The sequence below is a fragment of the Hibiscus syriacus genome, unplaced genomic scaffold, assembly GCF_006381635.1.
Source record: "Hibiscus syriacus cultivar Baekdansim isolate YM2019G1 unplaced genomic scaffold, ASM638163v2 tig00116997_pilon, whole genome shotgun sequence".
Lineage (NCBI taxonomy): Eukaryota > Viridiplantae > Streptophyta > Magnoliopsida > Malvales > Malvaceae > Hibiscus > Hibiscus syriacus.
In genome coordinates this window covers 3,125,264-3,150,099 of record NW_024063513.1, presented here as the reverse complement: position 1 = coordinate 3,150,099, position 24,836 = coordinate 3,125,264, and the positions used below count along the sequence as shown (strand labels likewise).

At 30.5% G+C, this 24,836-nt stretch overlaps 1 protein-coding gene across 1 annotated transcript; it reads right to left on the bottom strand.

Moving 5' to 3' along the window:
- Positions 1–2,569: 2,569 nt before the first annotated feature.
- Positions 2,570–5,702, bottom strand: LOC120194308 (protein LIGHT-DEPENDENT SHORT HYPOCOTYLS 6-like). Its single transcript, XM_039196647.1, has 3 exons — positions 4,740–5,702; positions 2,862–2,927; positions 2,570–2,803 (listed from the first exon to the last, which is right to left on the bottom strand). Exons 1-3 carry the CDS (start codon positions 5,319–5,321, stop codon positions 2,570–2,572), a joined length of 882 nt encoding a protein of 293 aa, XP_039052578.1. The 5' UTR covers positions 5,322–5,702.
- Positions 5,703–24,836: the final 19,134 nt, after the last annotated feature.

The window sequence follows — 24,836 nt, the reverse complement described above, 5'->3', positions numbered from 1 at the left end:
TGCTTTTGGGCCTTCGAAATCAGAAAAGGGTTAGTGCACGAGGAAATGACCCGCTATAAACTAATTAATTCATATTGGATACTGTAGAGACAATGATGATTTTCTCAATTCAGTTTACTCAATTTACAAATGTCAAGATTTGAACATTTGACTTTTTTTAAAAAAAAAATTAAACACTTGAACTTGTTTAAGGAATATAATACTTATTTCACTAAACCAACTGATTATTAGTAATAAATTATAATATATTTAATCCATCTATTTATAGACTATTTGTTGTTAATTGCATACTAAAATCATTACGTGATAATTAATATAAAATGAGAGATGAATCAAATGTCCAGAAGATAATAAACGTTAATGTTGAAGCATTGGTGATGTATTTGAAGATACTCTCTCCATAACTCAAAGGATGTGATAACATTTGATTGGGATATAAATCATACGAGGAAAAGTAGTGATGGGAAGGTAAAGAGCACATTACAGGGTGCACCGTTTTGTTAGAGAAATCTACGCCCCAGAGATTGTCGTCGGCTACCAAAACAACAGTTTTTCAAAGCACCAGCGCCCGGTACAGTATTGTCATACCCGCTCGCATTTTGTTTCCATTCATTTAAATTTCACCTTTTATGTTTTTCGAGTAAATACACAAATAGTACTATAACTATAGGGTGATTCCTTGTTGAGTCGTTCGACTATTAAAAGTTACAAAATAATTTTTTGACTATATGATGTTTTGTTGAGTCTCACGACTATTAAAAGTTGCGAAATAATCACTTGATTACTTAGTATATTCTAAACTCATCATTTCCAGTTAAAAAATTTTCTACACTGAAAAAAATAATAATAAGACTTGAAAATATTAAATATACTAGTTTAAGGACTTTGTTCGATAAAAAAATAATTTAAGTGCTTAAAACAAAAAAAACACATTATTTGATTATATATTTTTATTTTAAATTTAATATTTTCATAAATAATAAAAACGAGAAATGTAATAAAACTGTCAAACTTGCATTAAATATACTATCAAAATCATTTAAAACATTCACGAGACTAAGCGGAAAAGACAAAATAAACGAAGAATATGTACGCAAAGCAGCGGGGGGTCAAAAATCTTGAACATTAATTACTGATATTTGGTTTGAGAGGAAATACAAGTGGCCATCCAAACGCGTGCAGACAAATTTCTTTGGATCCTATGCGTCTATCATCCACGCAACGCCGTCACATCTACTCTGATTTATTTATTTTTTATACATTTAATATGTGCATAAATTGCATATGACTATCGTACTTGTTCTGTCTCATGATTGCACCAATAACTTTCATTTCAAACTGACCCCATTCCCAATGGCTCATCAAAGTTTTCTTCATAAATTTGAATATATTAACATTTCGAGAATCAAAGCACCTAGACCCTGCCATCTACTCCAATTTGTGGTAAAATAAATCGTCCCCGATATCACTGTATTAACTACCATGCTTTGATACAACGTGCGGTAATAGATTTAGCACCAAAATGTTATCAAATCTATACTGATATGTGTAGTTTACGTCGCTTTAACCTCGAACGTTGGCAGAAACGTTTCCTTAACAAATTTTCTTACATTTCCCATTTGAATTTTCGGCTACAAAGGTATATATATAAATTTTAGAGTGGTTAATTAAAAGTTCTCGATTTATGTTTTCTTCCTCCTTTAGGTAGTAGGTTCAACGTTCATAAGAGTAAAATTCTCTCTTATTTTTTCCTAGATAGAAATTATTCAAACAAATTCTTAAAATATGTATCTCATAATGTAAAGAGAAATTACTTTACAGTCAATAATAAATTATTGATAATCTATTTTTCGCCTTTCGTCAAGTAAAAATATATAAATTCATCTACTAACATAAAATTGTATATTTATTCTTGATTGCTACATATTAATCAAGTAGGATAAGTGATGAATTAATATACAATATAACTATAATATGAGATAAATTTTATTTGTTTTAGTCTAACTACTTCTAGCAGAGTAAGTAATTTTGACCAGTTGATCAAGCTGTTTAGTTGTATTCTCTTATATTTTCTTAGATCATAGGTTATATATCTACTAAGAGCATTATCCTTTCTTTCCTTAGAATACGTGTTCCCCTCTCTTATAGGTAGGATTAGGTTTAGATTTAGAATGTAAAAAGAAAAAACTGCTTGTAGAAACTACATATTAGTACTCCAATTGTCATTTTTATTTTGTTTTAGTCACTCAATTATTTTTTTTAAATCAGATTTAGCGTTTAACTTTGGTTTTATTTTGATCACCTACAATTAAAAAATTAACTTTGATGCTAGCATGTCACAATAAGATAATATCACATTATCACTAAAATAAATAAAAATGTCATGACAATAATTATGTTAATATTCCAATAATAAATTATTAAAAATAAATCAAAATATAATATTAAATATTATTTTGAAGAAAATAATTGAATAATAAAATAGAACAAAAATTATAATGGAACTAAACGTGAATTTTACCCGAATACCTATTATTGATTGGCACCTTATTGAAATCATCAAAGACGTTTAACTAGGCTTATTGATTAATACATATTCCAAGGTTGCTCCATGCTGCCGAACAAGTGGCCAGTAATGTTTATCCAGTGGCTGGCACATGTCGGATATCGCCATGCTTTTCCATGCCATTGCTTTCCCTTTAAAGCAAGCCAATGGCAACATATATGGAACTCGACAAAGTTGTGTAACTGGAAGACAAAGATTATCGGTGTCAAACCATGGCCTCTCTACTGGATCCCAATGCTACAGAGAAGACGATCTCAGTTTGATCACCAAAGAGATGAACTGAAGACCATCTCACTGCAAACTGCAAAGGGCAGAAAAGAGTTCGCAGGGCGCTTCTAAACTTCGGTCTGACAACCAAATCCTGAACATAGGATTTCCCAGTTCACGTAAAATATAAACGATGAAGGTTAGGGCATTACCCGCCACGTGTTAAGTAGTTGTCCCTTCAATTTAGTGCGTATAAAACAGGGCATGGTTCCTCCTTTGGACGCAAATTGTGAGCTATAAAATAAATAAAACTATATCTTGCTTTCAATCCATACCTCAATAATAGCACTTGCCGGTGGTGCTAGACAAGACTAGTCGAGGAAGTTGCCTCTACACTCTCTTCAAATTATACCGAGTACCGTCGGGGCAGTAGCCCCCTACGGGAGAAAAACTCTGAAAATCCCTCTAAGGATGATTTTTATTTATATGTGGTGACAAGTCTCGTCAACAAAAAGAAAGGCAAGCGAAGAAAAAGGAAAGAGGGAGCATATTTAGATGATTAGACAAAAGGGATCTATCGGCTTCCTTTCCTTTTTGACTTTATATGTGGAATCCATAAATTAAGTTAATACAACTAATTTTATTATAGTGAAAAAAATGGGATTTATTATATAAAAAATGAATAACAAAGAGCCAAAGTAATTTAATCAACGCCGGACTCATTTGAAAATAGAAGATATGATGAGGAGAAAATAAAAATTAATGAAGCAATGATGAAATAGGATAGGATGGAGTGTAGAAATGAACATAAAAAATGCGGTCACGTTGGAGTGTGATTGGTGGGTGTGTCTAGGTTATTATAGCTAAACAGAATTTTATACAAATTGTGAGTGATATCGGATATAATTATTGATGATAAGATAATATATTGTTATGCAATGCGATAAAATGGAGGAAAGAAAAGGGTTGGCCACAGGTCCTTTTCACACTGAGCATCAGCGGTGGTTTACTCAGATAAAATAATAAGGGCAGCAATCACTAGGATTATTTTAGATATTCAATTATGCTTTCAGCCATATATACTTTTGTTGTTGTAGTTTTCATGGGTATTGGGGGGGGGGGGAGAACGCAGGGAGTGTGAGCGGTCGAGCTTGAGACGATCGAATAAAAAAAACATGTATAAAAAAAAGAGATGTTGAGATCCATACAAAACTTTAATCCAAACAAAATCTTAGATCAAAGAAATAAAGGAGGGCACCTGACACTGAAACATAAAATTGCAAACGACTGCAAAGCTGTAAAAATTCAGTGAGGGGCACGTGTGCTTACGTTTCACATTTACAACAGCATTTACATTTGCCCTTTGAGCTGGGAGAACCATCAGCTGAACGAGAAACCTTGTAGTAGCGAAAGATATGGCCAACAAGTGAGTGTTTTAAGTGTTACCCGACGGCCTTCTTCTTCTAACCTACATACAAATCTTAACCCTACACATCTACACTAAAAAGCAAACAAGAAAAAGATACCCAATATGAATGATGATAAGTAGCAAAGTTTCCATGGTGACATGATGCGAATGTAAACTCATTTGCTTCTTGCTGAGGAAGAAGATAAGATAGACAGAAAGTTAGGGAGTTCCCCCCTCCCCAAGATTGCTTCCTATATTTTACCCATCAAAACAGCTCATACAAAAACATACAAAAAGGAAAAAGAAGCAATCGATTACACCTTCTATATCAAAAGTTCTTGTGCTTCATTTCACCTTTATATATATGCTTTTATAAATAGTTGCAGTAGCAGTAATGTTCATGCATAATTAGAGAAGATAAAGAAGTCTTATCAAACAGGAAAAAATTATGAGATCGGTTGAAAGAGATTAAAAACTATATTTTGAACTTTCACGGGATACCGATCCAATATTCATAGAGAACAGCCAGATATATCATATATTCCTCGTAATATATACATTGACACCAACAGCAGCGGTTGTGATTGTATTAGACCTTTTTCGCTTCTTCTTCTCGTAAGGAATCCCTCTAGCTTTAGCTTGCCCTTCTCTCACTTCCCTCAAATAAATCCTCACAGCCTTTGCGGCAAAAGGGTTTGATTCTGGACGTCCACCGTTTTCGTCATAAGCAGCTCTAAGCCGTCCGATCAGCGCGTCGAGGCTTCCCCAGGCTTGCTTGAGTGGGCAAGAGCAAGGAGCAGGTGGGTTTGGATGTCCGAAATAAGGACAACCTGTTATGTGAACCTTAGTTTTACCAAACTGGTCAAGGTATTTCAAGAACTCAATAACGTGGGCACCACTGCAACGAGCTAGTGTTAACGGGGGCTTATGGTTCTTCAAGTACTGCAAGAAAGTATTCCAGTCTCGACGCTTTTGTGACTCGTAGCGACTCGGTGGAGGTGGGGAAGAAGACGACTCACCAGCTCCACTTTGGTGTGAAGCCGTGGGCAGCGTCGATGAAGCTATAACTACACCGGATGATGGACCCTCGCTGATGCTATTCGGGTCCGTTGCAGCACCTCCTACAGAAGCAGGATTCATTAACAAAACAAAAATGAAAAACGCAGAGGGTTGGTGCTTTGGTTATCTTGGTAGGGTTTTTTCAAGTGCCGGTGAGTGAAGCAAGGCCGAAGGGAGAGTTCTGCCGGTCGATCACTTACAAATTAGAATCTCTTCGTAGAGATGGCTTCTGTTTGATAAGATAAGCAGTAACAGTGAATAGGGTTCATGGAAAGAACTGCTGGCTCAAATCTCCGCCCCCGGCCCGGGGATCTTTTCACGGGAAAGATTAGCTTGGTATTTTCTCTTTACTGGTGATCGTGAGAGTCGAGATAAATGATTTTGAATAAGGATAAGAAATAGAGACAGAGCAGGAAAACCAAAAACAAATGGATGATGGGACGGGCAAATATAATTCATTACAGGTTGTTTTACATTTGTAGAAATTGGTCTAAAAAAGGCAGAGAAATGCAACTTTATTGTATTGTACTGTGGATTAAGGATTGGATTTAAAAATGAAATGTTTAGCAGAATACAGGGTTTCACACAGAAATGGAATAATATGATAAATGTCTCACATGGTGGCTCTGCCCTCGATGGAATCACTGTTCCCGGGCGGCCCCGCCATTCCTTCTTGTTCACCTCAGCATCATTGATTCATCCTAATACCGGATTGAGATCCATTTTAGACGTAATACAGTCAGTCGATAAGCATAAAAATTAATTAATTAAAGTTGTAATATATCTGTAAACATCACCCAGACAATCAATAATTACTTGTCAATTTTTTTTTAAATATTACCCATTTAGCATAATTTCTAACAGAATGATAATAAAGTACGTTTTAAGATACGCGCCTTGCAGACGTAGACAGAAGGCGCAGATCATGAAACGCACCTTCTTAAAGTTCTATATGAGCTGAAGCCATATTGTAAAAGTGTAGATTATAATATGCACCTTCGCAGGAAATTTGACACATGGCAGAATGTGCAAATCATTAAATTACCACTTACCTCTTTTAATACCGCCTAACTGTCTATCCTCCCATTCCCTCTTATAAACACTCTCTCATATAACACTCAAATCACATCAAAATATTTTATTCTATTCCTTATCAATTTTTGTAACAAGTTTTAAGTAAGTTTTGTTATCATTTTTAGAAGTTATAATTTTTTTATTATATTATAACCATTTAATAGTTTATTATTTTATTATTATTTAAATTACTAATTTTCTTATTATTTTTTTCAGTTATAAAATAGAAGGCAGGCTGCTACATTTAGATGAGAATTATTTCTCGAGTCATTTTGCAGATACGATAACAATTTTAAATTGTGTTATTTTAATTATTGTGAATGTTTTATTTATTTATTTATTTATTTTAGTATTAGTTTATATTTTAATTTGTATATTATTTATTTATTAGGGGAATGACCGTATATTAGATCCATTTACTCGTAACGCTAAGTTAGAGATACCGAGTCGTGTCTGGCCATATTTAGCTGAGGCTCGATTCAATTACATAGTGAAATATGGAGGGCACTATAACCTTAAATCCAACCTTATTTTTACACTGATTGGGAGGTGGAGACCAGAGACACACACATTACATCTTCCGTGTGGGGAGTGCACTATTACGCTGGAGGATGTTTTCATACATTTGGGGCTTCTGGTAGATGAAGATGTTATTTTTTGTGTGGCGGATGATAATTGACATTCCTTGTGCGATGAGTATCTTGGAGGTATCCCTCTTAATTTCAACAGTGGTTGAATATTGTTATCATGGTTGACTACAAATTTTCAACATTTAAGTGAAGACTATTACGAGGAACATACTAAATTTTTTGCCCGGGCATGCATATTACAACTTATATGAGGGATCTTGATGCCCGATAAATCTCAAAACCAAGTTCATTGTATGTGATTGCGTCACCTCAAAGATTTTCACGTTACTGGCAGACTCAGTTGGGGCTCCACATTTTTGGTATATTTGTATAGAGAAATGTATCAGACAACTGATTATCGAAAAAATGCTATCGGTGGATGTCTCCTTTTTCTCCAATCATGGGCGTGGTATCACATGCCCTTTTATGCCAGTCGTGAATAACCCGTTAGGCTTCTCGTTATTGTTAAGGTAATTTCAATATTGAGTTCGTATATAAATATTTTTTTGAGTATATAATGAAATAATTTTTTTACATTGAATATGTGTCATGTACAACGAAAAATCTTCGTGATATACCAAATGAATAGGAATAAATTCAACTACTAATTGATTAGAATGCTGGTACAGAGGTATGTATTTAAATTTTATTATTTACCTTTAATTATCATTATATAATTAGAATATTATTTTGATAAGAATTATATATATTTGTTTTGTTTTGAATGGACTCTTTATTCTACTCAAGAAATGAGCCTTTGCATTCCACCTCACTTGAGTGGCTCATTAGATGTATGGATGGTTGTGGTCCCTCTAATGTGTTATGTTATTGTCAAGTGACATCCTATTGATCGCGTGCTATGCCAATTTGATTCAGACATTCCATTTCATGCAACAATCCTTTTTTGTAAATTTGTAATTAATCTTGGGTGATAAATATGACCGTTTTCCATCCAAGTTTGAGTTTATCCCCGAGCTTGGAAAAAAGCGCTCTCAAATAAAAATATGTCGTTTTAACCAAAAATGTTACTGTTAAATGGTGCGCCACCTTTAAGGTCGAATAATAGCCTCAACCAAGTTGGTTGTTATATGTCCATATCGATATCCACTATCGTATGCATTTGTCTACATTTCGTTGTTGATGAGGCTGATGTAATTGTATCATTGCTCGTTTTTTCCACACAAATCTTGAAGCATGGACTCAAACATTTGAGGTAATAGTTTGTATCCTACATGTCAAATGCAGTACTTACTATTAAGTTCCCATAAAAAATGAAAATGATTGAGAAATGAAACTAGTCATTGTAACATACTCATGCGCACAAGTAATTGGCGTTCATCATTCGTCTTAAATATTCCATGATAGTTCGCGGCAATATGTCGGATACAATATCGATGTTGAATGTGGGGCAGTTGCCACATTGGACTCAAAGAGTCCAATTTTGCTTTGATCCCAACTCCGCAGTTTGAAATGATGCAAAATTTTCCCTCGTGATAACATGTAAGCACAAATTTCTGAGGAAAAAAACCCCAAGAATGTGTATATTCACCTTCAAAAAGGGCAAAAGCAAATGAAATAATGTTACGATTATCGTCTTAGACAACTTCCAATAGTAAAACTTTCTTTTATTTTCCATACAGGAATGTCCCATCAATTTGGACCATGGGCTTATAGTATTTCACATCATTAATGCATTATGGGTAAGTAAAAAATCAGTGGAATTGGCATCGATCGCGAAATACTCGATCATTGTGGTATGTATGGCAGGTTTCGAAGTCGACTAATGTCACATGATTCAGTATGTGCATTACCCTAAACCAACTTGGTAGTTCGTTGTAAGATGAATCTCACTCGCCGTAAAGTTTTTTAATGGTATTATACTTTGCGTTCCATGCTTTCCTGTAGGAGACGATGTACTCATATTGAGACTATATAGCTAAAAGCAGCACCGCAATAGCTATATGGGAGCTTACTTTGACCATGAGCATAATGGCTGGCAGATAATGTTGGAGTCCAAGTTGGGATAGTCTTAGTTGATCCCCCTTGCACAACATATATGAGGATCATTTTATATTTTTAGTTCTTATATATTGTTTTTCCTCTTCCTCTTCGATACACGAGTCATCTAGTTGTATCCGTTGTCACGTTGGACATAGTGGCAAACATACTTTTCGGTGGTGGATCGTTCGACTCTGGAGTGAACAGAATTACGAATATTTTAATTCTTAATTGCAATCATCGCTTCATCTTTGGATAAAAGCTCCATTCTGATATAAATCAGTAGTCATCAATATTAGGCATATCCGTAAATTCTGACTCATAAATTGCATCATAGTCAGTTTTATACATGTGTGGTGGAGGTTCAGTGTGTACCGTATTCATGGGAACTTCATCTACATCATCATCATCATCGAAGTTCATATTGAATTGCGGTGATTATGGCTCAATAAATGGTCTATTTTCAGTATCATCTGCACCTGGCTCATGAAAAGGTTCTTCTTGTGGAGATGAGAGTCCCTCTGTGATGCCAATAGTTAGGTCGAACAAGTTGGTAGTTGAATGTCTTCCCCTTGAACTTGAAGGCATCATGTCATATTGGTTTTGAACTGAGTATTGTGTCACATACATCTCCACATTGAGCTCAAAACAGCTTGCAGTTAAATGTCTCCCTTGGAACTTAAAGGTATCGTGTCAAATATGTATTGGACAAATTGTTGTGTTGAGGGCATCTCCATATTAAGGTTAAAGAAATTGGTAGATGAATGCTTTGCCATTGAATTGGAAGCGATACAGCCATATGGATTGTTCGTGGAACGACCTCGGTAGATATCATAACAAATTGCTGATGAATGTCCCCGTTGAACTTTATGTGATGTATCATGATATGGATTTTCCATTAACAAGTTAAAATCATTACACATTACTTAAGTTGTGTTGTACACTTGTTGAGCCAACCCATAATGGGAGCATAATGACTTATCACGAACTACGGACACTTCAACAAATATGTCATACATTTTGTGTAACAACATCTAAAATTTGATTTTGAGCATCAACCATCATAACAACATCATCATCGTTGGAGAGTTCGAACGCTGTAGAAGTTAATGAAAATAGTGCAGTTAGAAATTTGTATTGAATTGAGAACAATCTTCTAGTGCTTTCAACATGAACATTCCTTGAAATTTTAGTAATCAGTTCCTCAAGAGTGATGTTTCTCTTGAAGGATAAGGTGACATAATAATTTGATGCGAAGATAACATCGATTTCATCTTCCCAAATTCTCCATCATAGTAAACAATAGCTAAAATACGTCTCATTTTGACAGTTTGAAAGATTGAAAGTCTTATATCTGGAAAACGAATAATTGTTTCTAATATACGATCATTTTCCTAATTAAATAAATAGTATACAAATTAAAATATAAACTAATACTAAAAAATTTAAAAAATATATTCACAATAATTTAAATAACCCAATTTAATATTGTTATCGTATCGGTAAAACATTTTGAGATATGATATCGCCTTTCATTTTACAATCGCAAAAAGTAATAAAAAATAATTAGTACAATACAACTTGATCAAATAAATTAAATATGAAATAAATATAATATAATAAAAAATAATTTTACCTACTAAAAACTGCAACAAAATATACTTAATAGAAGGAATTTATAGAATGAAGAAAATAAATGTAATTTCGGTGTGATTTGATATTTAGATTCGAAGGTATTTATAGGGGATGGATCATCTAGGATTTAAGATATCTGCAGTAATAATAGAATGCAGTAATAATAGAAGGGGTTAGTACGCAAATAATAAGACATTAAATCATATTTTTGACATCATTAATTTATTATTTACTTATAAAATGAATAATACCAATTCAGAAACGGTACAAAACTATCACGTGACTCGACTTTTTCCGTACAAACAAAACAAAATGGATAGCGTGCGAATCACGTCGGGAGTTTGGGAGTGCGGGATGGTCGGGGTGCAGTTAATGGGTGGCCGCTGGGCGCTTACGGTCGCCGGTTTAGGGTGGCTGAGTGTGTTATCCCTGATGCAAGTGTATGTGTTTTCTACCAAACTTTTATTTTTGACTTGCCACGTGCATCCAATATAAAAAGCTCAGATGTTTCACTGAAAAATCTGTATTGCCATCCTCGTACATTTTCCTAGTGTATTTAAATAAATTAAGCTTATCAGAAAATATAAAATACTTACTCTTTCTTATGATAAAACACACAATAATATTTCTTTATAAATTGTTACAGGCATGAATAGGGATGACAACGAGACGGTTTCGAGCCGGAGATTAATCCTCTCATCCCCGTTTAAAAAATATGTATTCATCCCCGCTTAAAAAATCGCGAGGATTTAAATGTGGATCCCAATCGGGTAATCGGGGAAAACCGTAGGGAAACGGGTATCCCATTTAGCATAAACGGTTATTTAAACGAGTATCGGTCCGGGTATATATATTTAAATTAAATATATAAATATTATACATATATTTTTAATTTAATTTAAATTTATTAATATTATATATATATATATATATATATATATATATTATTTTTAATATTTATCGGCCGGGTATCGAGCCATGTATTCAGGTAATCGGGGCAGGTATTACCAAACCCGTCTCTGTCCCTGTTTAAAACATTCAATTTTTCTCCATCCACGTTTATCATCCCCGAACCTGACTCGTTTAATTCGATTTTCGATTTTTTTCCAACATGTTCGATTTTTTTTACCATCCCTAGGCATGAGGGGGGTAACAATCATAATATGATTACAATGATAAGTATCAGTTCTATTTTTTTTACGAGGGAGTGTGAATCGTAAAAAAGCCATGCAAGTAGCTAATAGCTCTGGTTATTCTAGAGATGAATACGACTATGTATTTTGGGTTACCCAATGTTTGCCGATTACTCTTTCTCCATATTGATTAGGGATATAAAATCAGGTAATCGTTTATGGTTCGACTCAGATCATGTTGAGTTCATGTCAAATCAGTTTGGAACATTTCATCAAATTCAATTATGGTTTCGATCGGGTTAATTTTAGTTCAGATCGATGCCAATTCAAGTCAAAACGATTAAATTCCAAGTTAATTAAGGTTTGGATGAACTTCAAGTCCGATTTCGTTCAGATCGGGTCACATCATTGACAAATAAAATTCAGGTCGAATCTTACCGGATATATATTGACTTCAAGTCGGGTCTTTCTTTGGGTTAATTATTTTTTGTTTTTCATGAACGAAAAATTGTAATTTTTAATTGAATATGATTTGGAGTAAATTAAAAAAATATAAATAACTGTGAGTAAATTTTAATAAAAATATAATTTAAGGACTGAATTGAACAAACAAGAAATTACAAAAAAATTAAATAAATTAAACAACACGCATGCATGAGGGATCAAATCAAAATATAAATAAGTATGGGTCAATTTCATATAAATATATAATTTTAAGGACTAAATTGAAGTAAATTACAAAAATATAAATAAGTATGTGCCAATTTCATATACAAATATAATTTTAAGGACTAAATTGAATAAATATAAAATTAAAAATTCAAATCTAAATAAATTACACAACAGGTAAGGACTAAATCTAAATAATTGTAAAATATGAAATTGAAATTAATATAAAAATGAATTGAATTGCATTGCATTTATTTTAAAAGTCGAGGAAAAATTAAAACAAGTTTAATATATATTAATATTATATTATTATATATATATAATATGTACGATGAATGTTATGATAATATGATAATGCGTTTATATATAATGTACATTGTACTTATATCATAAGTATATATATAATATTATACTTATGCATACATTATAAGTATATACTTATATAAGTATATAATATAAGTATACATTATATTTATAATGTATACATTATACTTAATAAGTGTATATATATAACTATACATTATATTTATTAGTATATAATATAAGTATATGTATACTTACATACATAATTGCACACACATATATATATATAAATATGTATATAAGTATATATAAATATATATAAGTATAACGTATAATACATAAGTATATGTATATATATATATACATAAACATAAATGACTAAAATAAAAGATTTTAAAATTAATATTCACGTTAAAGAAAGAAGGAAAAAATTAAAAGTAATTAGAATGTATACAATACTAAATTGCATTGAATTGAAAAATTCAAGAAAAGTATAATTAGACATGACTGAAATAAAATAAATAAAAAACCAAATTATAAAATAGAAAACCAATGATTGTTAGAGGATCGCATCGTTAATTAACCCAAAAAATCTATTGGCACAAAAGCGCCAACATTCGTCCAAAAATCAAAATTTCTCCGTCCCCTTTTCTAATTTCCAAAAAATAATCAATTTTTCCTTCTTCCAAATTCTCAAAAAATAATTTTTTCCTCTTTTAAATTTTAGCAAAAAATCAAATTTATCAAAATTTTGCAATTCCCTCTTCTAAATTCCTAAAAAAATTAATTTTTCTTCAAAAAAAAAGTATTTCTTTTAAAAAGTTCTCCTACCACTCATGTGAATATATATTATTTTAAAGTGGTGCTTAAATTTTAAAATTTTCAAGTACATCCATCTTTTTATATATATTTTAAAGTTTTAAATTAAATTATATTTAAATTATTAATTAATTAATACATATAAATAAATTCAACTTATAAATATTTAAATTAATTTTATATAATATAATAAAATCATGTTCAATAAATAAATTATTTAATGAAATTAATTTAATGATTATAATTAAAATTTATAATATAAATATTACAATTAATATATAAAGTAAATTTATTAATTTGGTTATCATAAGTAACAATTTGTTTTAACTTTTAAAGAGTAAGCATATTAATTATTATAGTTTATTTAATTGTCAAAAAATCATCACAACTAACAATTTGTTTTAACTTTTAAAAAGTAATCATATTAATTATCATAGTTTATTATAAATTCAAAATCTCACAACTTCATCAATTGTAACTTATAAGTCAGGTAAATATCAGTTCAATTTAATAACAGGTTGGATCATTTACAGGTTGAGTCAATTAAATATCAGGTTTATAACAAGTTAGGTTGATAACAGGTCGGGTAATATCAGTTGTTTACCAGTTAATATCGAGTTCGGGTTCATATCAAGTCAGATGCAAGTCAGGTTCGATTATCACATTATCATGTTCAATTTGAGTTCATGTTGTTCTCAGGTTGGGTGCAGGTCGTAAATTTCCAGGTCCAACTCGGGTTCAGTTTAACACCAGTTCGGACTCTAATCGGTTTCAGTTCACCACCACCTCATGTCATAAATAATTTTGACTCGAGTTGGTTTTAGGCAGTTTTATAGGTTGAGTTAGTTTTTTACGTCCCTAATCTTTAAATTCGAAACTTCAATCAATACTTTTTTAGATGTTGGCCCCTCTACTTTATATTTTATTATGAACGACAAGTGTCAATCTTAGGGGTGGAGATTCGATCTAGTTGAGTCGAGTTAAAAAATTTCAAGTCATTCGAGTGGACGAATCGTATTTTATGACTCAAACTTAAATTGATTTTTTTTCAAGTCGAGTTGTTCGAGTTTCTATACAAATTATATTATAATTATTTATAGTATTTTGATAAGGGTTGATCCTATTTTTTATTTTCTCTAGTCATATAAGATATATACACATTTCTTCACATTTTTATCGTTTTATAGTGATATTTAATATATCAAATATAATATAAAATTATAAAAAATATTTATAATATTATATTTTCAGAAAGATATTTTGATGGTAAAATATTGATAAGAGTATAAAGAACTCAATGAATTGATAGGAAGAAATAATTTGTAAATAATTACAATCAAAATACTAAATTGAGTAAAATACAAAGTTTAGGAGTTAAATAAAAAAGTGAATATATTTATAGTAAAAAATAAGAATTGGAGTTACACATGTATTCTATAATGGTATAAGAGTAAGTGGTTCAAATCTGATAAAAAAATGCTATAACACCCCTATCCAATATACAATCTCGTATATGAGGTAGAAGTGTCACATCAAATGTATAAAATATATACTATTTAAAAGTCAGTAAAATTTTGTTTCATTTAAAAATAAAATAAAATTAAGTAATTACATTTAAAAACTATAATATAAAATATTTAAAATTTATATTCATTCATCTTATGATCAAAAAGAGTTCAGACATATTCGAATCAGAACATCAAAATAAAACTATATACATGCCAACTATGAATATCAAAAACATCAAAAAGATATCATATTGATTCTGGATGTCTGAACCGGTCCGTCAAAATGTAGGATGTCATGCCTGGCTCCCTACTCTGCTGACTTTGCTTTCTATTCGTGTGAATCAATCACACGCTAAATATTACAATTAGTGAGGCAACTTATGACATAAATAACATATACATAAACATTTGTATATAAAAAAATTATTTAAATAAATCATGCATAAAAAATAAAAATAATTATTAAAATCCTTTTATTTTAAACTATGTATTAAATATGTACTTTTCTATTTTAATTTGTATCGCCCATTGTACTATCATGAGAAATCTATTATACGTGAGTCATATAAGTAAGGGCCCATTTTGCAGTGGAATCTGCTACTGGTAATATACGTAAAATGCATTAGGTTACTCCACTTCGTATATCATTAAGACACATAAGTCATATGAGTAACAATGTCATATCATATAGCATACAAAATACTCTGTAGATTACACCATATCACTCCAGTTCGGCACCATTAAGGCACACAAGTCATATGAATAATCTATATTGGAGCGACTCATAAGCTTGTACTTGTTCACTTCACTTCTTGGCATGCCAATTGTATCATCAACTCACTTACATACAATGGACTTATTAAAGATCATATACTATTTTGCATGTAATCTAATCATACATTCGATTCGAATAAAATCCCATAAGTATCGTATTGGGCAGTTTATACCCAAATCAATCATATACTATGTAATAAAACAACTTAATAAAAAGCATGTACAAATACTACTTTAAAAACCTTTTTAATAAAAATGATCGAGGTTGACTCATCGCAAATCGTCCTTGTATTACTTATTATAAAAAGTTTAGTTGCACTTACATGTGGCCTCACTACGCTTTATTATTATGATCCATTCACTATCGACTTTACCCTTATCTTTTAGTTCGCTTTGTATTCATTTTAGATCACGATCTATACGGCATATATTTCCCGACATATACATTTTCGAATTCAAATTAGTACTTTGACTAATATAATAATTATATATATTCAAACAACTTCATTAAAAAAAACAAGTGGTATATATTCGGAACTAATTTCTCTCCCTTAATTTAAATCAACTTTATTTCGATTAATATTCTCTTCCAATTCCCTTTAAATTTCATTATTTATCCAATATCCCATTAATTCGATACTTTCACCATTTCACCACCAAACTTCCTTCAAAATTTCAATTGAGTCCTTAAACCTATAAACTCTTCCAAATCACTCCAATTTACTGTTATAATACTAAATTTCAGCATAGGACCTTAATTTCCCAACAATTGCACATTAACCCTTCATTTTATCATATTATGCGAAAAGGTCATCAAAGTCTAGAAAGGCTCCAATTTGGTTCCGAACATCATTTTAAGCACCTAGAATCATTCCTACATTCAATCTAAACAAATAGGAAATATTTACAAAATTTTCCTAATAACCTTCACTTTAGCCGAAACTTCCAAAGTACTCTCCTAATTATCTTCAAATTGATTTCAAGCTTAAATCATCATCCAAATTCATTTCAAGACGATTTGTAACCATTCCAATATCAAACACATCAAATTCAACCATTACTCATGAAATCCCCGTATGACGACAATTTCACTTTAATCCCTCCAAACGTTTTTAATCAACTTTCATGCTTAGTTATTCATCTGCAACACTCCTAAGATCCAAATTCAACCTTAATCCAATCAAAGTCAACTTCCCATTCCTCCACCATAAATACCCATTTTCACATTCCAACATGAAACAAAACAATACTTATACCAGCTTGTAGAGAATTTAGTATATGTAATTTTCTTATTTCACATCTTAGTCCCAAAACTCATTAAATATAATCAAAAATGAAAAAATAAAATAAAATTCACTTACCTATCATGGAGTTCGGCCAGTAGCTGAAGAAGAAAGAAAACTCTCGTGAGTTTTCTAGGGAAAATATCTCCCAGTTTCCCTTAAAATATAATTTAAAAATAAAATTTTTATTCATTTTAGGCTAAAAATCAAAATTACCCTTACTGAATCCAATTATTTACTTCAATAACACTCCTTATTTCTATTTTAATATTATTAAATAGTTATAAAAATCTCATCTCTAAATTTTTCCTTTTAACACTCCAATTTTTCAAAATTTCATTTTAATCACTAAATTGCACCATCGTACTTCATAGTGCATTTCTCACCAAATTCCACCAATACAACTTAAATTACACTAATTCAAAATATCCATATAATTTTTCTAACCCAAAACTACCTTCCTTCAAATTTTTGTAGACTTTCGATTCGATCGGACTATCGTAATATCATTTGAATCTTTGTCCTTTAATAAACTTTTATGCAAACTCCAGATCAAAAATATGAAACTTACTAAAATAATTGCATTGGGTTGAAATGCTTATCTACACTTTTAGTCCCTACACTTTTATAACTTTATACTTTAATATCAAACTTTTAAATTTTTACATTTTAGTCAATAATCCAAAATTTGGTATATTACAGATGGACTTAAAATGAATGATGAATTGAAGAAATAAGGAAATAATGAAAAATTGTGAAACTAAATTAAAAAAAAAGTATTATAAAATAAAAAATTGAAAGCACGTAGTTATTCTACGATGTTCTATCAGCATGTGATTCAAATTTAATAAAAAAATGGTCTTAAAATGAAGGAAGAATTGAATGAATAGAGAAATCAATACCTAAACTACAAAACTGCCAAAATAGTCCGCTAAATTTTAGGTTTTTCAAGTAACACAATATTTTTAAATTTCAACTCAACTTGAACTCAAAAACCGAATTAATAATTTGAGATGACTCAATAAATCAAATAGCTTGAAATTTAAAAAAAAAAAACTAATTTTTTGAATCAAGTCATGTTTTACTTATCTGTAATCAATCTTATTGTTTTGGCCATAAAATCCGCTTCCAATAATATTCAAGTTATTTAGAAGAATTTCATGATGAAAAGAGTAATGGGTGAAAGTAGTCCTAAGATGCTTTGACAAACGAAATATGGGTTCAAAAGTTTGTAAATAATTAAATATTTATTTATAATAACTAAACTTTTTATAAATTACTTGACGTGGGTTTTATAAATTATCACTAAGTTATATTAAAATATTTGTGTATATTATATGAACCAAACGATTTCGTTAGTAAAGAAATTATTTTTTAGAGGTGTCAAAATCTCAAATTTGAACGTCATAAATGTCAGAAGTGTGAGCGTTCACTGTCATATGATTAAAAATATTTTTAAACAGAATTTACAGATATTATAATACTAAGATTTATAATATTATCGCTAAATAATGCTTTACAAAAAGAAAATTATCTTAATATAATTTAATGGTAGGCGGCTTATGGGTGGATACAAATTCAAAATGCATCAAACCCTGAATAATTGCACATCTAGTATAGGCTATCTAGTGTAGGTTGAGGCATTAAAATAAACGTTGGCTGTAAGTATGAGAGATCAAAATCATTAAAAGGGAGAGGTCTGAAAGCATACTATATCGGGAAGTTAGATTTGTACAATATTTCAATAAATGTTCTATCTTTTGATTGACGGATTTGACTTGATGAAATGATCGCAAGGAATGAAATTATGTTAAATATTTAGAGTATTTTATTTTTGATTGTTTGATATGATATGATATGATTATGATTATTTTTATTTTTAATATGATTTAGTTCTAATAAGTACTATTAAAATCTGTTATGTTGAATAATTGAGAATTCATTTATTTTCTAGATTTGTTCGTATAATCTATTAATATTATAAAATTTTGATATTCAATTTTGTTAGTAGTTTTATGATTTTACTTGCGATAACCCTCTCATTAATTGTTATCGAATTTGGGGTCTTACACATATTTCAGTTTGTTGTATATATGCTGAGTTGGTATGAAAGTTAAGGGACACTGGAATTGCAGTTTACCGTTGAACAATTGAATTGCAAAGTTGAATCATTTATGATTTTTTTTTCTTTTGGTTTCCTGCTCGTTGAAATGGAGAAGCATTACATGGCATTAAGTATTCCTAATGATTTTAGATTTTTTACATGGAAAAGCATTAAGCATTACTTGTGTTTTCATTTTTTGATAGCATTTTATGTAACCTTATTTTGGGTTATTCCAGATACTGTAGTGCAATTAGAAATATCAATTTTAACATTTGATTGTTATAGAAATATTAAATTTGAATACTAATATTTATTTTGAGATGACTTAATTAAAACAATAAGTCGTTAAAGTGGCCTCAATTACGAAAAATATTTCATATAAATTTTGTACATGTAACATAGGATATGTTAGTATTGATCGGCCCAAAGGAAGATTAATAATTAACACAATTGCTTGTACAACTTAGGTAATAAGCATGTGATAATTATTTAGTTTGATGCGTGAGTAATAAATCGACCCAAAAGAATATTTTTGCTTCACATGTTCTTATTATCAATGTTTTGTTACTACATCAGATATCACTTAAGGTGAATATTTTGTCTAAAGATGAAATATTAATGGGTATTTGATATCTTGAGATAAGGTTCAAGTGTATCCAAATTTATTATCATTTTGGTCATTTTTTAATTTAATTAAAAGATAAATAAAGAGAAATTGATTTGTTGACAATATTTACATGGTTTTATTTATATTGTTAATGCAATATATGTATATATTCAATTTGGTTTTTCAGTTTTTAATTGTTGGTTATTAGAATATATATATATATATATATATATATTGAAATAAATTAATTCGGATTATGACTATGTCTGATATTTTAATAGATTAGTTGAAACATAATGTCGCTAAAGTGACATCTTTTGTGCAGACTGATTTATTTGTAATATCAAGATGATTATGTGTTTCTTGTGATTCATGCGTTTATTAATTGACCCAAAGGAAACTTAATATTTGACTGGATTTCAAGCTACAATTGTGGTAATAACAAGTGACAATTATAAAGTTTTTTTTTACGTGAGCATTACATTAGTCCAAAGATTAGTCTATTATTCGACATAGCTTATCGTTAATGTTGATTACTATAACAAGAGTACCGTTTACTGTTAATATTATTGTCCAGAGACTTTATATTGATGTAGTGTTTTGTATCTTATGATGAGAATTAGCCATAATTTTGAATTTATTTGTTTACTTAAGATGTGAGCTTCAATTTTATTTATGATTTGTTCAATATTCAGTTAATTATTTATTTATTGCTACCATAATATATGATATTATACATCTTCTGCTCATGCTTCAGAAAACGAATCTCAAGGAATGAGAAAATGTACTTGCATAAGATTTTGGTTGCATGAACATAGACTTTGTACTAAGGAAAGAATAATTTCCACCTTTCTTGGGGGATAACATCCTTAATTGGATTTTGAGTGGCGAAATTTGTTTAAATCGCATAAGTCTAGTGATTATGAAATACAATATTTTAAAAGCCTTTAGGGGCACATAATCTGAAAAGATTACTAAGGCTAATGGTTTCCTTTACGAAATTAAGAAACTTTTTCCCCAAAACAATAAGGATTAAATGACATCACTTTTGACTTCTTTGATGTCTACAAAGTATAAAGGTCAAGGAAATGTGAGAGAGTACATTTTGGATATGTTTCATATTGCTTCAAGACTTAAGACACTCAAGATCGAGTTTTTTTTCCGAAGAATACTTGTTGTTGTGATTTCAGTATCGCTTCCTATAGAGTTTAATCAACTCAAAGGGAGAGATAAAATCTAAATGAGCTTATTTCTCATTATGTGCAAGAGAAAGAAAAGCTGAAGCATAATAAGTTTAAAAGTACTCACTTAAGAAGTGCATATAAAGGAAAAGACAAAAAAATCAAAACGTAGTTGTTAACGGTCCAACTGAAAGATACAACAATATGTTACAAATGGTTATTCTTTTTTGTAATAAGTTAGGACATATGAGGAGAAATTGAATTCTAAAACAGTAAACAACTACTTTGGTTATTCTGTATGATTTAGGGGTTATAAGTTTTATGATCTCATAATTAGGAATAATTTTAATGTGAAATCTATAATATTATTCTTGTGGATGTTGAGTTTGGAGGGAGAAATAAGGTTTGAAGAATTGATTTTGAGGAGAAATTGGATTATAACTTAATTTCTATTATCATTTTTTGATATACATGTGTTCATATATGTTGTTAATCAAGAAGTGAATCTAGAATCTCAATAAGGTTATTTTGAACAACTCTCTATTTAAGATGAGAAATTGTTAAGAAAGAACAAACTCAACAACCTCAAAGAATAAGTGTCATTCAGAAGATTCACAAGATGAGAGGAATATTATTTTAGATTATTATGTTTCTACAATAAATAAGGATGACATTGGAATGGTAAAAGATGATCTAATCAACTTTCATCATTTCACAAAACTTCTAGTTCTTAAAAGTGGATTAATGCCATGTAAGAAGAGTATAAGTTCTATACAAGATAATAAAGTTTGAGAACTTATCATATTACCTGAATGTGCAAAGCTTATTGGTTGCAAATGAATTTTAAAACCAAGATGGATGCAATTGGTGATGTTGATAGGTATAAGTCATGTCTTGTATCTAAAGGATATACTCATAATGAAGACATTAATTTTGTAAAGACTTTCTCTTTGGTTTCATTGAAAGACTCTTTCAGGATAATCATGATACTTATTACTCATATTTAGTCTTGAGTTACATAAGTTAGATTTCAAGATGGTAACATTGATGAGATGTTTTATACAGTGCAATTAGAAAATGGTGTCTGATGATACAAAATTAATGATATGCAAATTAAGGAAATCCATTTATGAGTTGAAGTATGACTCCCGTTAATTGTATAACAAAATTCACCAAGTGATTATCTCGTTTGTTTTTTAGATAAATTTGGTTGATAATTGTATATACTATAAATTCAGTGGAGTAAACCAAATAATACCCCTTATTACTAAGGGAAACAAGTTTAGTCTTGATCAGTGCCTAGAGAATAATTTTGAATCTAAGGAAATGTAAAAGGGTTTCTTATGCTTTAAAATAAATAAAATTTTTAATGTATACTCAGGTTTATACGCATTCAGACATAGCGTATGATTTTAGGATATTAAGATGGTATTTAAGCAATTTGTGTATGGATCGTTGGATATCAGCCAAATTGATCATACAATACATTTAAGAACAAAATGTTACATGCTCACATATCGGAGGTCCAATAAGTAAGTGATCATTATGTTTATGGACTCCAATTTATTGGATTATGGATGCAAAATATTATCACATAAACTGTTAATTATGAATTGATAAGAAAGACCACTTGAGTTATTTTGAGACAACCAAGTTGCAATCATTTATTTCATATATATAACATAAACACCTTAAAGTCCAAGCACATAGATATTATGTTTCTTGTTGTTAAAGAAAACTCAGAGTGGTTAGGTGTTTATAGAGCATATTGGTACAAACTCATATTTGCGCGCTTACTAAGAAATTGTCACCCAAGGTCTTTCATGAGCACACTACTCATGTGGGTGTAATATCATTTAATGATATTTAATTTTAGTGAGAATTTGTAATTAATACTAGTTTGTATTTAATGATCGTTTGTTATAGACACAATTTCAGTTACTTCAGTTTAAGGATATTTATGTTAAAGTTATTTTCTATAAAAATAAAGTTTATTTTGGTTCATCCACCCTACTTTTGGTAAAATTTGATCTCACTAATGTTTATAGATGACCAGTTGAAAATAAACATGTGCGGTTCACATTTCATGTAATTCTCATGCTACACTCCATGATTGATCTATGTCATTTGACTATGTTTGTATATGTGACCATTGAGGGTCTAGTCATGATAGATACTACAATGGCCGCATTGATCCTATATGGATATAGTTGATGAACGAGATTATTATAGAATACTTATTATATGATAGCAAATTTTGAGCTCTTAAGGTTGTACATTTGTTAGGAAATATATGTTGCCCTAGTGGGAGATTTTTGGAGTAAAATCCATATTTGTGGGCACATATGTATAATGTACAATGTGATCATAAAGTATGACACAAAATTAAGTGACTAGTTATGCTATATGTGTTATATGTATTAAAGTGTCATGGAATCAAAGTGTAGATACCAAAAGTTGTATTTATAATTTGATGAGAGGCATAATTATAAATACTTAAAAATTGACCTAATATTCAATCTATATAAAGAGATAGTTGTCCCCAAGAAATAGGTTAACTTGTATTACTCTTATCTCTGTTAGAGAATTTTTACGGTCAGAGCAAACCTAACTTCTTGGAATATTACAACTAAAGAAAGACTCAAAGATTTTTGACCTTTCAATTAATTCAGATACGCTTCACCAAAATTATGTATTTTATTTTTTGATGGTTTGACATGATTTGATCCTAGTTATTTTCATTTTAACATGATTTAGTTCTAACAATTATCGCATAATGAATGAAATTACGTTTGCTTCACTACGGATTTCTTTGCAATACCACCTTCTCCATCTCAAAATGGATTGGCCCTCCACGGGAAATCACACTTGAAGGCCTATCACCTAGCATTAAGGTCATTGGGTCAATACCTCCACCCTACAGGTACACCACCGTCTCATATTGAATTAATATATGTGATGCTCAGACTCTTCATATGCATATATGCCAAACACTGTAGTTACCGTTTTCTCAAATGCCCTCCAACACAGATATATACAAAGCCAAATCACGACGCTACACACCTCTCATATACTCGTACCGATTTTGGGCCAAACAAGATTGTGTAACTCGCAGGGTTTCCAAAGGAGGAGAGACTTGACGAGCTATCTTATTCCAGCCCAATACCATCAATTTGTGAAGTTTAAAATTAATTCAAGTGTGCTAAGAAAGCCCATATCAGGCTGCATAAACGTTGGTCCAGGCCTTCCATTAATCTTGGGTCTCCTACCTAATTAATTAACGCAAAATTGAGCAGTAAATCATTGCAATCGTGGCATGACAATAAATCATTCCAATGTTTTGACGTGCACTAACAATTCATTAACTATCGTTAAGATTTTCTCCTCCACATTAACTTTTATTGTCCACTCTCAAACAATACCCACTTGTTTTGTTAAATTAAACTGGAATGCATCGTTTGAACTTGTTTGATATTGATAGGTATTTATTTTTATTTTTATTATTTTATTATTTGGTTATTACTCTCTGTGCTTCTTTGTAAGAAAACAAGTAGATCGTAAATTATTTAATACAATTATTATAGCAGAATAACTCGCATCAATTAATCTTAAAAGATAAAATGTCACGGTTTTACAATGATTAAATGAAATATTTAATTTTTTTTTACATATATCATTTTCTTAGGACAATTAGAAAAATAATGAAATTATATATCAAGTACAGTTTTTTAATCTACAATAATAATAAAGGTCAGAGGATGAAAGGTAGTAGGGTAGTTTCTGTTGCCCAAATTAAGGGAGGTTGTGTAGTCTCTTTTAGAAGGTGAACAACTGGCGTCCGACTCCACTGATAAGCAAATGCCTAGCAGCAGCATTCAG

Excerpts from the sequence above, each read along its gene's own strand:
- LOC120194308 (XM_039196647.1), bottom strand. The coding sequence starts at position 5,321 with ATGAATCCTGCTTCTGTAGGAGGTGCTGCAACGGACCCGAATAGCATC. Across the intron at positions 2,928-4,739 it reads CCGCTGCTGTTGGTGTCAAT|GATTTGGTTGTCAGACCGAA; the intron begins GTATATATTACG and ends TCCTATGTTCAG. Across the intron at positions 2,804-2,861 it reads TCTGCCCTTTGCAGTTTGCA|CATTGGGATCCAGTAGAGAG; the intron begins GTGAGATGGTCT and ends TCTTCTCTGTAG.